Below are 13,136 nucleotides of genomic sequence, written 5' to 3'. Positions count from 1 at the left end.
TGGGTCAGTGCCCTGTCCACTCCCCCAATCTGGGGGTCACCCGCAAACTTTATCAGTGACGATCTTACGTTTTCTCCCAGGTGATTAACAAAAAATGCACTAGAACCTCAGCGTGAAACGACCAGGCAGCCACACCCCGCACTTGAACCGGAAGTGCGCAATCAGGCAGCAGCAGACACACACAAAAAGCACGTGCAGTGTTGTGCTGTGTTAAACGTAAACTACTCAAAACGGGAGAGCTATTTTGTTTGACGAGATGCTGATTGGCATTAATGACATTACCCTTCGTTAGTTTTTCATTAATCAAGTCCCGTATCAGCTGCTCCATTATTTTCCCCGGGATCGAAGGGCTGGCAGGCCTATCCCATTTACCCTTCTATATGTTGGCATGTTACCTTTCTTCCGGGGAAAAGCCCTTTTGCTCACACAGAGTTAGACTCTAACCTTTCACCCACATTCCGGGTTTAAAAAAAGTGCCATTACAAAAATATGCCCTTCCCAGTTGAGCTGCCGGGGAGGCAGGGAAAAGGGAAGCACCCAGCTGTTGGGAGAGGGACTTTTCTGTCTGCATGGCCAAGTCACTGGTTTGTATGACTTCAGTTCCAGCTTGACATGCTTTGATCCTTTGGGGGCTCCGGATGGCACAAGCTGCAAGGCCTCGTGACCAAGAGAACCTGGCATCAACTTTGCAAAATCACCTGACTCCGCATGTCTGCACCGCCCAGTATTTGTGGGACTTGCCAGATGGGAGGGGGCGGATCTTTGTCTGCACTAATCATCTAATCCAACCTGACTGGGCAGTCAGGGCCTTGCTTCCATTGGCCAAAGGAGGTGCTACACGAGGCAGGACACACCAAGCCCATGCCTTGAAGCCTGAACTCTGGCACCACTGAGGTCTGGGTTCCCTCGAGACACAGGAACCACCAATACCTGCAGCTCTTTGCAGAGATCAGCAGGGTCTGAAGACTGGTCCTATCAAGCCCAGTCAGCCACTCAGTCCATCGCTGTAGATCGGCTGAGCCAGGCAGATCACCGGCTAATCTGTCCGGCTTGAGCGCCGGCTTCTTCCAGCAGCAGGAAGTCACCATGACCACCTTGCAGAAGGACTTGCAGCTTTTTAGTTTTAGTTTGATTTTCCTCACCAGAGGGGCCCCTGCTAGCTCAGCGGCCTTGCACTTGTTTTTGTTAATGCCACTAGTGCTCACTGGCATTGAGGGAGCGAGCGTGTCCGCAGAGAGCCCACAGCAGGTATCAGCACGGCACCTCCAGACACCCAGAACAGCCCTAGGTCAAACCACCACCCCTCTAAGAGAGCCCACGCGTCTCTTGAGGGGCTGGAGCTGTCCGTCTGTGTACACCCGAGGACGCAGCTGCCTCCATCTAGACCCGTGTGCGAGTTAAACGTACCCAGTTCTGTTAGCCACGCATTGGGCTGTTCTGAGAGCAGAGCATGCGTCTCCTGGCCACTGACCTGTGGGCAAGCAGCTCATTACCGGTATGGGAACTGCAACACAACACCTGAGCCGGGGGTTTGGTTCGCTCCCCCTCTGGACCCCGTTTAAACCTCCTTGGCACAAAGCCCAGTTTGGGGCTGACACCTCAATGGACGGTCCCCTCCCAGCTGGTCCAGGGTCGAGGTAGGAATCACAATTGGACAAACTGGATGAATTTGATGTTTATTATTAATGGGATTTGTCTTTATTTTTCCATTCCCCTTCACTTTTCCCATTATTGATATAAAACACAGTATAGAAAATTGGAAGCCGGGGGGGGGGGTGGAGGGGAGGGAGAGGGTTTGACTGTTTCTGCCCCAGGCATCCAGGATCTCGAGAACCTAGAAGGAAAGAGACCTATGGAACCTGCCCATGGAACCTGCCCTTATCCTCACCGCCAGCAATATGGCCTCCCTCGAACCACGTGCATTTTATTACAGCCAAATGCAAGGTCTAGAAACCAAGCCTGTAGGTCGCACAAGCTGGGGATCTCGCTTCTCCCAGCGAGGGTCAGAGCAGCTCTGTGATGGTGGAGGGCTCTTTTCTCCAGCAGGCAAAGACGGAACAAGATCCAACAGCTGGAATTTGTAGGTAGCAAAGTTCAAACTTGAAACAAGATGCCGATGTGTAGCGGCGAGGAACTAACCCCTGGGTAACCGACCTGAGCCCCGGTGGAGTCGCAGGAAGGATAAGGAATTGCCGCCCCTGCAGAGGGGGCTCTGGGCAGAGGTCTGCGCTCCATAACAGAAGCCCATCTCCGCCGTCACAGAACAGGGCTGGGAAAAGTCGGGAAATCAGACACGACGAGCACTTGCTCGGACCCAAGGGCTGTGTTAAGACATAGCTGGTAAGCCCAGGAGAATGGAACCCAAAGTTAACGGCGCACAGTGGGTGCGCTGGAAGTCAGACCTAACTGGAGAACAAACTAATGAGGGCTGGGCTGTTCCTCCATCATCCCCTGGTGGCACCTTCCGATGGAGATTCTGCTGGGCAGGGCCGGAAGGGGAGTCCAAATGGCTGAGACAGTGGAGTCAAAGAAGCCAGCTTCACCCAGGGCTGCTTCCCCTGTCCAGATCCTGGGAGACTTCCTGACCAGACCAGGCCAGAGAGAGGGACCCAGGTGACAGCGCCACCTCCACCGTCTGTGGCTAAATCCCAAACACCATGTGAGACGTGGGTTCCTGCCCCACGTCCGTTCCCTCCCCCGGTGTTTCTTCCTTCCTGGCCCTCTCGTTTTGCCTTCTGTGTAATAATCTGGCTTTGCTGGCCAATGCTGTCTCTTCTGCAGCACTGCCGAGCCTGTGACCAGAGGGAGCTGAAAGCCAGGCCCGAAAAGAGCCGATGCGGACACAGGCTCCCAGGTGTCAGATCCGACCATGCTGGGTCTGCTCCAGCAGCAAGGCTGCAAGTGACAGTCGGCACCAGAGACAAACGCTGCATTTTCTGTCTTTGCTGTTCCTTCCTGCTCCCTTCTGTGAGTGTTTGGCTTAAAGGAAGCAGGACTGGGCTTTACCAGCAGCAGCCCAGCCCAGCTAACTTCTTTTCTCCCCCAAAGGGACAGTTATCGCCATCTTTAACATCGTCTGAGCGACCGTCACACAGGGAGGGAGAGCTCCTTCGCAGCTCCCCGGGAAAGGCAATACGGGACATGGTTCCTTACGCGCCTCACTCAATGTTCTGCCGTTCATAAGCTGTAGCTGTTTTCCTGCATGTTCTTCGCTAGCCGGTTACAGAGATCACCACGGGGCCAAGCAGGCCAAGGTCTCCGCACTCCAAGCCCTGAACCATTGCGCTGGGCAGTGCTGGACAGGGACAGGGGCAGGGGCATGGCAACACGGGAGTTCGGGCCTCGGTATTCCACTGAAATTTACCCAACAGAAGTAGCTCTGGCCCGTGTGCACAGGACACCAGACGGCTCCGTCTGCCTCTACCATACACAACAGCCCCCGAGCGCTGTCTGGAAGCTCCGTGCAGCCACGCAGCACGGGGAGTGGGGGGGGCGGGGGGAGAGGACGCAGGCTGCACGGCCCAGACTGCTCCTCGGACTGGCGACCTTCCGGCAGCTAGCAGTGGCAGCGGGTGCTGCTCAGCCGGCCAATTGCTGTGCGCAGGCATCTCCTCCCCACACAGACCCGGACTGGCAGCCCTGCCAAAGGAGGGCACTTAATAATTACCTAACTCCAGAGTCACTCAGAGACTAATCAGCACATTGAACCTCCGGGCACTGAAATCCCACCCCTAAAACTAGGCCAGAGGCTGAGCAAACCTGCTGTGTCCCCAGAGCGCCAACTGAGCCCAGCTCCAAAGCAGCCAAGCGTTGGGGGGAGCCCAGCTCCCCAGCACCAGGGGGAGGGGCAGCAGGACACCGGAGTGTCGGGGGGAGCTCGGCTCCCCCGCACCACGGGGCGAGGCAGCAGGACACCAGGGTGTCGGGGGGAGCCCGGCTCCCCGGCACCACGGGGAGGGGCAGCAGGACACCAGGGCATCGGGGGGAGCCTGGCTCCCCCGCACCACGGGGAGAGGCAGCAGGACACCGCTCCCCGAGCAGGACTCTGCTTCCTCATAAGGGCTGGGTGCAGCATCGCACCAGGGGATGCAGCAGATGTTTCACTGTGTTGCCGCATCGGGCTGGGGACTTGGTTCCTGTGGTTGAGCAGTCACAGATGCCTGGGACAACTACACCTTCCTCCTGGAAGCTGCGCCAAACTCCCCTCACCACGCCAAGGGCCACCCACAAAAGTGACAACTGAGCGCAGCCAGGTGAACCAGAAGGGAGGAGAATTCCCACCTTGGAGGCAGGATCCCACAGCGGTCCAGCGAGTCAGGCACGCTGCAAAGCCAGGCACCTCAGCGGTGCGTCTCTTCCCTCGCATGCTCCAGAACACGCCCCGCTCTGCAACCCTGGCATTTGTTGATATGGGTCAGTGTCAGCCCGTTCTTTAAGGACCCCGCCACACCAACCAGACAGCACCGGTAGCTGATGTGCACACCTGGTGTCTTCTACACTGCCTCAGGAGTGGATTTGTAACCAGGATCCCTGGCCAGGTGAGTGTCCTTCATGGAAACATCATGGGAAATCCCCACTTCGATCTGCTCCCATGGTGAGTTACCCTCACTACCAGAAATCGGAGCCTAAAACTGTCGTGCCACCGGTTCTCATGCTGCCTTTGTCTGCCAGGTTAGAGAGACATCTGCTCTCAGCCATCTCCTCCATAGGGAGGCTTTATACACCATGGCCCAGTCATCCGTAATCTTCTCTAGTAAAGCCAGGTCGATCGAGCTCCTTCGGGGTCTCACTCGAAGACAGGTTCCCAGACCTCAGATCATTCTTGTGGCTCTTTTCTGACCCCTCTCCAATTTGTCCGCATCTCTTTTGAAGTGCGGACACAGCACCGGACATCGTAACAGTCTCTCCCAATGCTGTATGTGAAAGGCACCATATCTCCCTTCTCCTGCTCAATGCTCTCCAGCTAATGTTAACGTTTCCCTTGGCAGGCCAGTGTGACATGCGTAAGAGATGGTGCATGGGAGCATTTCATGATTTCACTGTGCGTGAGTAAGGTGAAAAATCTTCCTCTTCTCCCAGCCACTTCCCATTAGCTGTGGAAAGCACTCTCGTCCCAGCAAATCCTTCTATTTCACACAGCCAAGCTTCCCGAAGGTCCGACTCTAAAAGGGTGAGATCCAGCATCGGGGGGTTCTATATTGCACCTATCCTGACAGAAGCGAGGAGCCGGTCACAGAACTAAAAGTGAGTGGTTCTTAATCAAGTTTGTTATGTGCAAACAAACTAAAGTCCAGATCAGTAATATACATGGGACAACCCAGGTAATTGTAGATCTATCAGTATATATCAATCTATATACTTGGGGCTTTCAAAGGCCAATTTCACAAAGCTGAAAACAATTATCAGCCACCTCACCTCGGAGGAAGAATTCAAACTGAAAATATAAATGACCATTTGGAATTATTTATTTAAGAACATTTTGCTACATGCCCCAAAAGCCACAAGTCCACAATCAAAAGGGAAGGCTGCACTAGCTAAAATGACAACTCAGTTCAGAAGGGAAGCAAAAGGCAACAAAAAATAAAAAAAACAACAGATAACAAATGGAAGCAAGAGGAAGAGTATATTAATGAATATAAATCAGAAGATCGGACTTGTAAAAAGTGATAAGGGAAGCAAAAGGATACAAGGAGGAATCTCTGGGCAGAAGAAGGTGTTTTTTCAGTATATTACGAACAAAAAGAACCCTAACAATGGTCCATTACTAGATGGAAATGGTAGAATTATCAATAATGTAGAAAAGGCTGAAGTGTTCAATACATATTTCTGTTCTGTATTTGGGGCAAAACAGAGGATGTAATCCTAGCACAGCAATGATGACGATGACATCAGGAGGATACTACAGGAGGAGGTTAAATAGCAGCTACTAAAGTTAATAATTTTTAAATCAATAGGTCCAGATAACTTGCACCCAAGAGTTTTAAAAGAACTGTCTGAGGGGCTCGCTGGACCATTAATGTTGATTTTCAGTAAGTCTTGGAACATTGGGGAAGTTCCAGAGGATTACAAGAAAGCTACTGATGTGCCAATATTTAAAAAGGGTAAATGGGATGATCCAGGTAATTGTAAATCTATCAGTCTGCACTGATCCTGGGCAAAATAATGGAGTGGCTGACCTGGGACTCAATCAATAAAGGATTAAAGGAGGGTAATGTAATTAATGTCAATCAACACCAGTTTATGAAAAATGGAGCCTGTCAAACTAACCAGTTATCTTCTTTTAATGAGATTACCAGTTTGACCAATAAAAATAGCATTGATGTAATAGACTTGGACTTCTAGAAGACGTTTGACTTGATCCCGCATAACACTTCAAGAAACTAGAACAAATGAAGGATTAACCTGGTGCCCATTCAATGGATTAAAAGCGGACTGACTGATAAGTCTCCAAATGTCACATGTAGTGTTGTTGTAGCTGAGTTGGTCTCAGGATATTGGAGAGACCAGGGGGGTGAGGTGATATTGTTTATTGGACCAACTTCTGTTGGAGAGAGAGACGAGCTTTCAAGCTACACAGACCTGAAGAAGAGCTCTGGGTAATCTTGAAAGCTCGTCTCTCTCACCAGCAGAAGTTGGTCCAATAAAAGATATCACCTCACCCACCAGGTCTCAAAATGTAACTGTGAACAGGGAATTATCATCGAGTGGTAGTATTTCTAGTGGGATTCCACAGGGATCGGTTCTTGGCCCTGTTGTTTAACATGTTTGTCATCACTGACCCAAGTTTGTAAGCAAAGATTGGAGAAGCGGTAAATGATGAAGAGGACAGGATACAGACCAAAGCCTGATCTGGATCACTTGGTAAACTGGGAGCAACTAAACAATATGCATTTCCATCTGGCCCGTGTAAAATAATACAACCAGGAACAAAGAATGATGGCCATGCTTACAGGATGGGGGACTCTAGCCTGGGAATCGGGACTTGGGGGTCATGGCAGATAATCAGCTAAACAAGAGTACCCCCCGTGCTACACTGCGGCCAAAAGGGCTAATGCCATCCTAGGAAGTAAGAGCGGGAATCTCGAGGAGCAGCAGAGAGGTTATTTTACCTTTGTGTCTGACACTGGTGCTGGGATATGGTGTCCAGTTCTGCTGTCCGCAGTGCAAGAAGGATGTGGATACGTTGCAGAGGGTTTAGAGAAGGATTGGAAAACCTGCCTTACGACACGCTCGAAGAGCTCACTCTCTAGCTGAACAAAGAGTAGGTTCTGGGTGATCTGATCGCAGTTACAGCTACTGACATGCGGAACAAACACCTGGCAATGGGCTGTTCCGTCTAGCAGAGGGAGGTCTGACCCGATCCAGCGGCTGGAAGCTGAAGCTAGCCGAATTCAGACTGCAAAGAACGTGTATATCTTTGGAAAGTGAGGATAATGAACCAGTGGAACAACTTGTGACGCTGGCAGACCAGGTGCCAGCTCCTGCCAAGGACCCTGTGTCTCACTGAGAGCACTGACAGATACCTAACCGGGCTCCAGCTGGCTCACCTGGGTGTTAGCATTGTTAGAACAGAATCACAGAACGTGGCTAGTGGTCAGACTGTATGGAATGCTTGTAAACTGCGACCGGCATTAACCTCCATTAGAACGGCCATACCCCGTGTCGTGAGGTGTTATATGAGCGGTTGTATTGTGAGCCTCCGTGTCAGTGTCTGTCACCAGACAGGAGGTGTTAACCTAGCGCACAGCGCTGCTCTCCAGCAGAGGCGTTACGTCCTGCCCAACAGGAAACGGCCATCGACAGCAGTCCGACAATTGTGGGAGGACAAAAGGACAAAAGACGTTTGTTGTTTTGCCCTCCCCCCCCAATCCCACGAGGACGAGTCGTGCAAGGGGACTCCTCCAGTCAGCTGAGTTTGCTGCTCAGAGCACACAGGAGGAGGGGAATAAAAACTCCTGGATCTCTGTGCTGCATAGACGGGGCGGGGGGGGGAGGGAGATTCCAGGCACAAACAAGGGATCCCCCGTGCTCAGCCTAGGCTAGCCCTAAAGGTCACACACGGCTTGCTGATTCTAGACGCTTCTATTACTTTTTGAAACTTAAGACTGAAATTTGTGTGTATGTGTGTGTGTGTTCGTTCACCTGCTTTAACCTCATAAATAACTTGTTTCCTTTACCTCGTTAACATGTCTGTCGCTAGTTTTTTACAGGATTGCCTTGTCTTTTTGATGTAAGAGCTAAGGCATAACTGACCTGGCCCTTTCGACCTGAATATTGCTAAAACAACGAGGAGTCCTTTTGGCACCTTAGAGACTAACACATTTATTTGGGCACAAGCTTTCGTGGGCTAGACCCCACTTCATCAGATGCCCGTCTCTAAGGTCCCACCAGGCTCCTCGTTGTTTTTACTGACACAGACTAACCCGGCTGTAACCTGACTATTGCGAGGACCCGTCCATCTATCACAGGCAGGCTCTGCTGGGCGCTAAGGCAGACTGGATACCAAGGCGACTGTCGGTGACTCCATGGCCAGGCTGCTGCAGTCCCTGAGGAGTTCACACTCGCGAAGCACAGAACTCACGGCCGGGGTGGGTTTGTGCGCGGCTCCTTGCCAGCCTGCCCTGAGGTGGGTGCTCACATGCGAGTCACAGCAGGCAGGCAGCTTTGCACAGCTAACCAAGGGCTGTGGTGGTTTCTCCGTTACTGGCACTGTTTAAATCAAGACTGGATGTCTTGTAAAGCTAAGCTCTAGTTCCAACCGGAATTATCCTGGGGAGTCCTATGGCCTGCACAGGAGCTCAGCCTAAACCTTCCGGCCTCACAACCTGGAGTCTATTCATCCTCCCAGCACGCAGGGCCCAGCTCTGTCTGACCGACTGAACAGCCCTTTCGGGTCTCCACGTCGGTACTTACCGACTGTGATCACCTTCTCTTCGTTAGCGAAACAGACTGGGCTCCGTGAGTCTGGCACTATCACCATCTCCTGGGCCTCTTCTCTGAACCCGCTGCAATTTATCAACAGCCTTCTGGGACTGCTGACCCAGGATTCCAGCAGCGGTCACACCAGTGCCAGGCAGAGGTAAAATCACCTCTCCTCTCCGAGAGTCCCTAGGACTGCATTAGCCCCTAGCTACAGCATCGCACCGGAAACTCATGTTCAGCTGATTATCTACGCGTACCATCCCCAAGTCCTTGTCAGAGTCCGATTCCCAGGATAGGGTCCCCCATCCTGCACGTATGGCCCACAGCCGTTACTCCTAGAGGTATGACTTGACATTGCCTGTATTCAAACGCACATTGATACTAGTGCCTGGTTTCGCAAGTGCTCCCGATCACTCTGCCAGTGCCCTGTCCTCTTCCTTACTCCCCCACCCCACCCTGTGTGTCACCTGCAAACCCGCAGTGGGGAGTTTATGTTTTCTTCCAGGTCACTGATAAAAACACTCAACAGTGGAGGGACCCCCTAGAAACAGACCCGCTGCAGGATGATTCCCAGCTACATTCTGAGAGCCAGTTTTTAATCCATCGAACGCGTGCCAGGTTAATTTTATATCGTTCTATGTTTAATCCAGATGTCACATGGGACCAAAACAAGTGACTTACAGACGTCTAAATCCTTGTGCTGACACCGTTACCAACAAAGGGGTGATCTCATTAACAGAGAGATCTGGGTTGTTTCACGGGCTCCCTCCTTCATCCTCTGTTCCTCGGCGCTGCAGACGGCTCCCCAGTCACACACTCTGGTCCAAGCCGCAGCCATGTTTGGGAGGCAGCTTCTGCATGGGGCGGCTGGCAAGTAGTAACAGGTCCCCCGCTGCAAGGGAAGGGGCCAAACCCTCCTCTGTTTGGGACGCACCCACATTCCTGAGCCATGAGCACTGCCTCGCTGCAGCCTGGGAACCTCCTGCCTCGGAGCCCAGCAGCACTGAGCTCTGCACCCACCAGCTCCAGCCGGGGGACATGCCAGGAGGCAGCATGCAGCCCCAGGGAGCCCGGAGACCTGCACCATCAGGGAACTGGGGCTTGCCTGTGCCGATAGAGCCCAGCCAGCCCCTCCCCTGAGAGAAGCACAGGGGGTGATGGCGTCTGCACCAGGGGCCCCCCAGGATAAGAGCCCCAGTGACTGCCTGACCCAGTCCATGCTGCCATCCCTTCGCTGCTCACCCAGCTTGGCAGCTCTAGCCCGCTCCCTCTTGGGACACTTCCCAGGCCCAGAGCATAGGGAGTAGAAATGGCCCGAGGCCCCCTGGCTGGTCCCAGTCAGTCGCTGACAGGAGAGAGCAGCTCTGAGCCAAGAGCAGGATGGAAACCAGAGGAGTCCTGGGTCCGAGCAGGCGCCTGGCGAACGTGGTGCCCCGACCCGCTGGGGACCCATCTGTGAGACCCCCCGCCTCTGCTCACCTGCCAGCATGCGCCACCCTGCAGCCCCTGTCCTCCGCCTAGCCCAGCACCACCCCAGCCAGGGCGCCCCTCCCACCCCCACTCCCAGCTGGGCACACGTGAGGCTGCAGGTCACTGCTAGCCTCTTGCCCAAACCCGGGTCAGAGCTGCCTTGGGCGGGGTCAGCACCGGGGCTGCTCCGTGCCATGGCTCCAGCAGGCCAGAGGAACCCTAGACTCTGAGGAAGGAGCAGGCCCAAGGGGGCACGAGCTCTGGGACAGACAGCGAGTGACAGCACCTGCTTCTGTCCACACAGACCTTGTGGTCGTTCATTGCCAGGGCTCCACAGGCGACGAGGGGGAGTGTCAGATTCCCGGGCCAGAAGGGACCCCTGTGACCGTCCAGTCTGACTCACGTAGAACAGGCCAGGGAAAAGCAGGCTGTGAGAACGGCCTCGTCCGCCCATGCCCACGGCACTACCCTGCCACAGCTCTGCCCAGCGGCGGCCTGGGGGTGAGCCAGCCGCTGCCAGGGAGAGGGGGCCAGCGCAGACCCTGTCAGGGAGATGCCCAGAGCGGCTCCTGCACTTTCTTGGGGAAGGAAGCTCCGAGACAGGCTGGGTGTGTCAGGCCCAGCCCCGCGTGCTGCCCAGGAACCTCATTCAGCACGTGTGGCCAGACCTGCTAGAGCCCACCAACCGGCACGCGAGCCAGAGAACCTCCCTATGGCCTTGTGCTCCATGCCCTTCGCCCCCCGTTCTCACCACAGCTACATGGCCCTGCCCGCTCCTGCTGAACCACTCGGGATGGTGGGACACCTCTGCCTGGAGAGCGCCCAGGGGACCAAACGAGCCGCTGTTCGTTCAGCACCTGTGACGACACACCGCAGACTCCCCTTGGGAGGTGGGATCCAGCCACTCCCCCCCCCCAAAATCCCTCCCCCTGCTCTCACCCATCCGCATTATGGCAGCGCCAGAGCCAGGCAATGAGACCAGGGCTACAGGAACCAGCATTTCAGCCCCAGAGCAGAGAAGGGCCCAAATGTGTCACCCCCCAGCAACTGTGACCATGGCCTGGGGCCCTCACTGGGGCCGGCTCTCACCACCCCTCCCACAGCCCCACAGGCCGGGGCTCTCACTGGGGACGGCTCTCTCCACCCCCCTGAGCCCACACTCACTGGGGCAGGCTGTCGCTGCCCCCCGGCCCAGGGCGTCTCTCCCCGGCTGCCCAGCCCACCTGCCCCTCCCCAGCAGCCTAGGCTCCTCCCCACGGCACCGGAGGCGGGCAGCACTTACCCAATGCTCGCAGCGGGCTGCCCCCCACGGCCACAAGGAGGGGCTCGGCGCCTCGGGGGGGCTCCTGGGGAGCGGCGCTGCCCCGGTCCCGCCTGCGGAAGCGGCTGGTGAGGAGTTTCCAGAGGCCGCCGGCCTGGCCGGAGCCTGAGCACGGCTTCCCGCCGGCTCGCCCCAGCTCCGGGTACAGCAGGTCCCGCTTACTGGGGCAGGTGTGCAGGGAGCTGGCGTCGCCCTCGCTCTTGGTGCGGAGGCGCGGCGGGCGCAGCAGCCCCCCCGACTCCGAGCGCCGCAGCTCCTGGCCGCGCCGCAGGCGGAAGCTGAAGCTCTTGCGCAGGGAGCTGAAGTTCCTCCTGGGGCCGGCGCTGCTGCGGCCGCTGCCCCGGAAGATGTTCCAGCGCCCACTGCCCCACAGGGAGCTGCCCCGCAGGAAGCCCGAGGCCTCGGCAGCGGGCGGTTGCCGCCCCGAGGGCAGGCAGGTCATGCTGGCTGGGCGCAGGCGCTGCGCCCCATCTGCCCCATGAGCCAGGCCCCCCTCCTCCCGCCGGCGGGGAGGCCGCAGCCTGAAGAAGTCCAGCAAGCCGCTGCGGGCTCTGGCGGGGGGCGCTGGGAGCAGCAGGGCGCCAGGGCCTAGCCCATTGCCCACCGAGCACAGGCTCTTGGGCCGTCTCTTCTGCTGCTGGGCGGCCGTGAGGGCAGCCTGCACCGCCGGGTCGCCCCGCAGGTCCAGCGACTCGCACATGCTCACGGCCCTGCGGGGGCACGCAGCCCCGGGCCGGGAGCTCCACGGCCAGCCCTCAGCCATGGTCAGCTGCTGGGCTCTCCCTGCCCCATGCCCCAGACGCGCCCCGGCCCAGCCGGGGCAGCGCAGACTGTCAGCCGCCCCAGCGCTCCGGCTCCGTGCACCTTCGCTCAGCTCCTCCGCTCACACTGCGCCTGCAAGCCCAGACCTGGCCCCCGGCCGGCCGGCGTGCCACAAACTCCGGGGCTGGATCCTGCCCTGGAACGGGAGCCAGGCCCTGCACACACAGACCTCCCCTGGCCAGGGGCCACGGCCCCGCACCCACCCCAGCCGCTGCCAAGGGAGCAGAGGGCAGGAGGCCAGAGACCGCGCCCGCCCCCGTCCCACCCCTCAGCACCAGCACAGCTCCCCCGCTGCCACAGCGGCTCCTCCCTAGAGCCACAGGCCAGCCTGCCCTGAACCCAGGGAGGAGCAGGGCACAGAGCCGGCACTCCCTCCCACACGAGTCCCGGCACAGCTGGCAGCATGGCGACCGGCAGGGCAATCTGAACAGCTGAGTTTCCCCTCCCCGCACGCCGGGCCTCCTTGACACTTGCTCTCCGGCTGCCTGGACCCAGGGGCACACCAGGGACTGCGAACGTGGGGGGGCCAAGCCCATCCAGCTGGCCAAGGGAAGTGCTCTGCTCCAGTCAGAGACCAAGGGGGGTTCCTCACAAGTGGGGG

The 13,136-nt window shown here is 56.6% G+C and overlaps 1 protein-coding gene across 2 annotated transcripts in view; it reads right to left on the bottom strand.

Annotated features, from left to right (window-relative positions):
* The window catches only part of AGAP3 (ArfGAP with GTPase domain, ankyrin repeat and PH domain 3), a gene marked incomplete at its 3' end in the record, with an annotated part of 133,175 nt that overhangs the window by 106,857 nt on the left and 13,182 nt on the right, over window positions 1–13,136 (bottom strand). Inside the window, 1 exon segment of one of the 2 annotated variants that reach the window (XM_034759861.1) lies at window positions 11,675–12,619. Within the exon segment in view, the coding sequence (XP_034615752.1) occupies window positions 11,675–12,476 (802 nt within the window). 2 annotated transcript variants of the gene reach the window in all.

The sequence above is a fragment of the Trachemys scripta genome, chromosome 2 (genome assembly GCF_013100865.1).
Source record: "Trachemys scripta elegans isolate TJP31775 chromosome 2, CAS_Tse_1.0, whole genome shotgun sequence".
In the NCBI taxonomy this organism is placed as follows: domain Eukaryota; kingdom Metazoa; phylum Chordata; order Testudines; family Emydidae; genus Trachemys; species Trachemys scripta.
The sequence above is the reverse complement of the archived record's forward strand: the minus strand, read 5'-3'. Positions and strand labels throughout refer to the sequence as shown.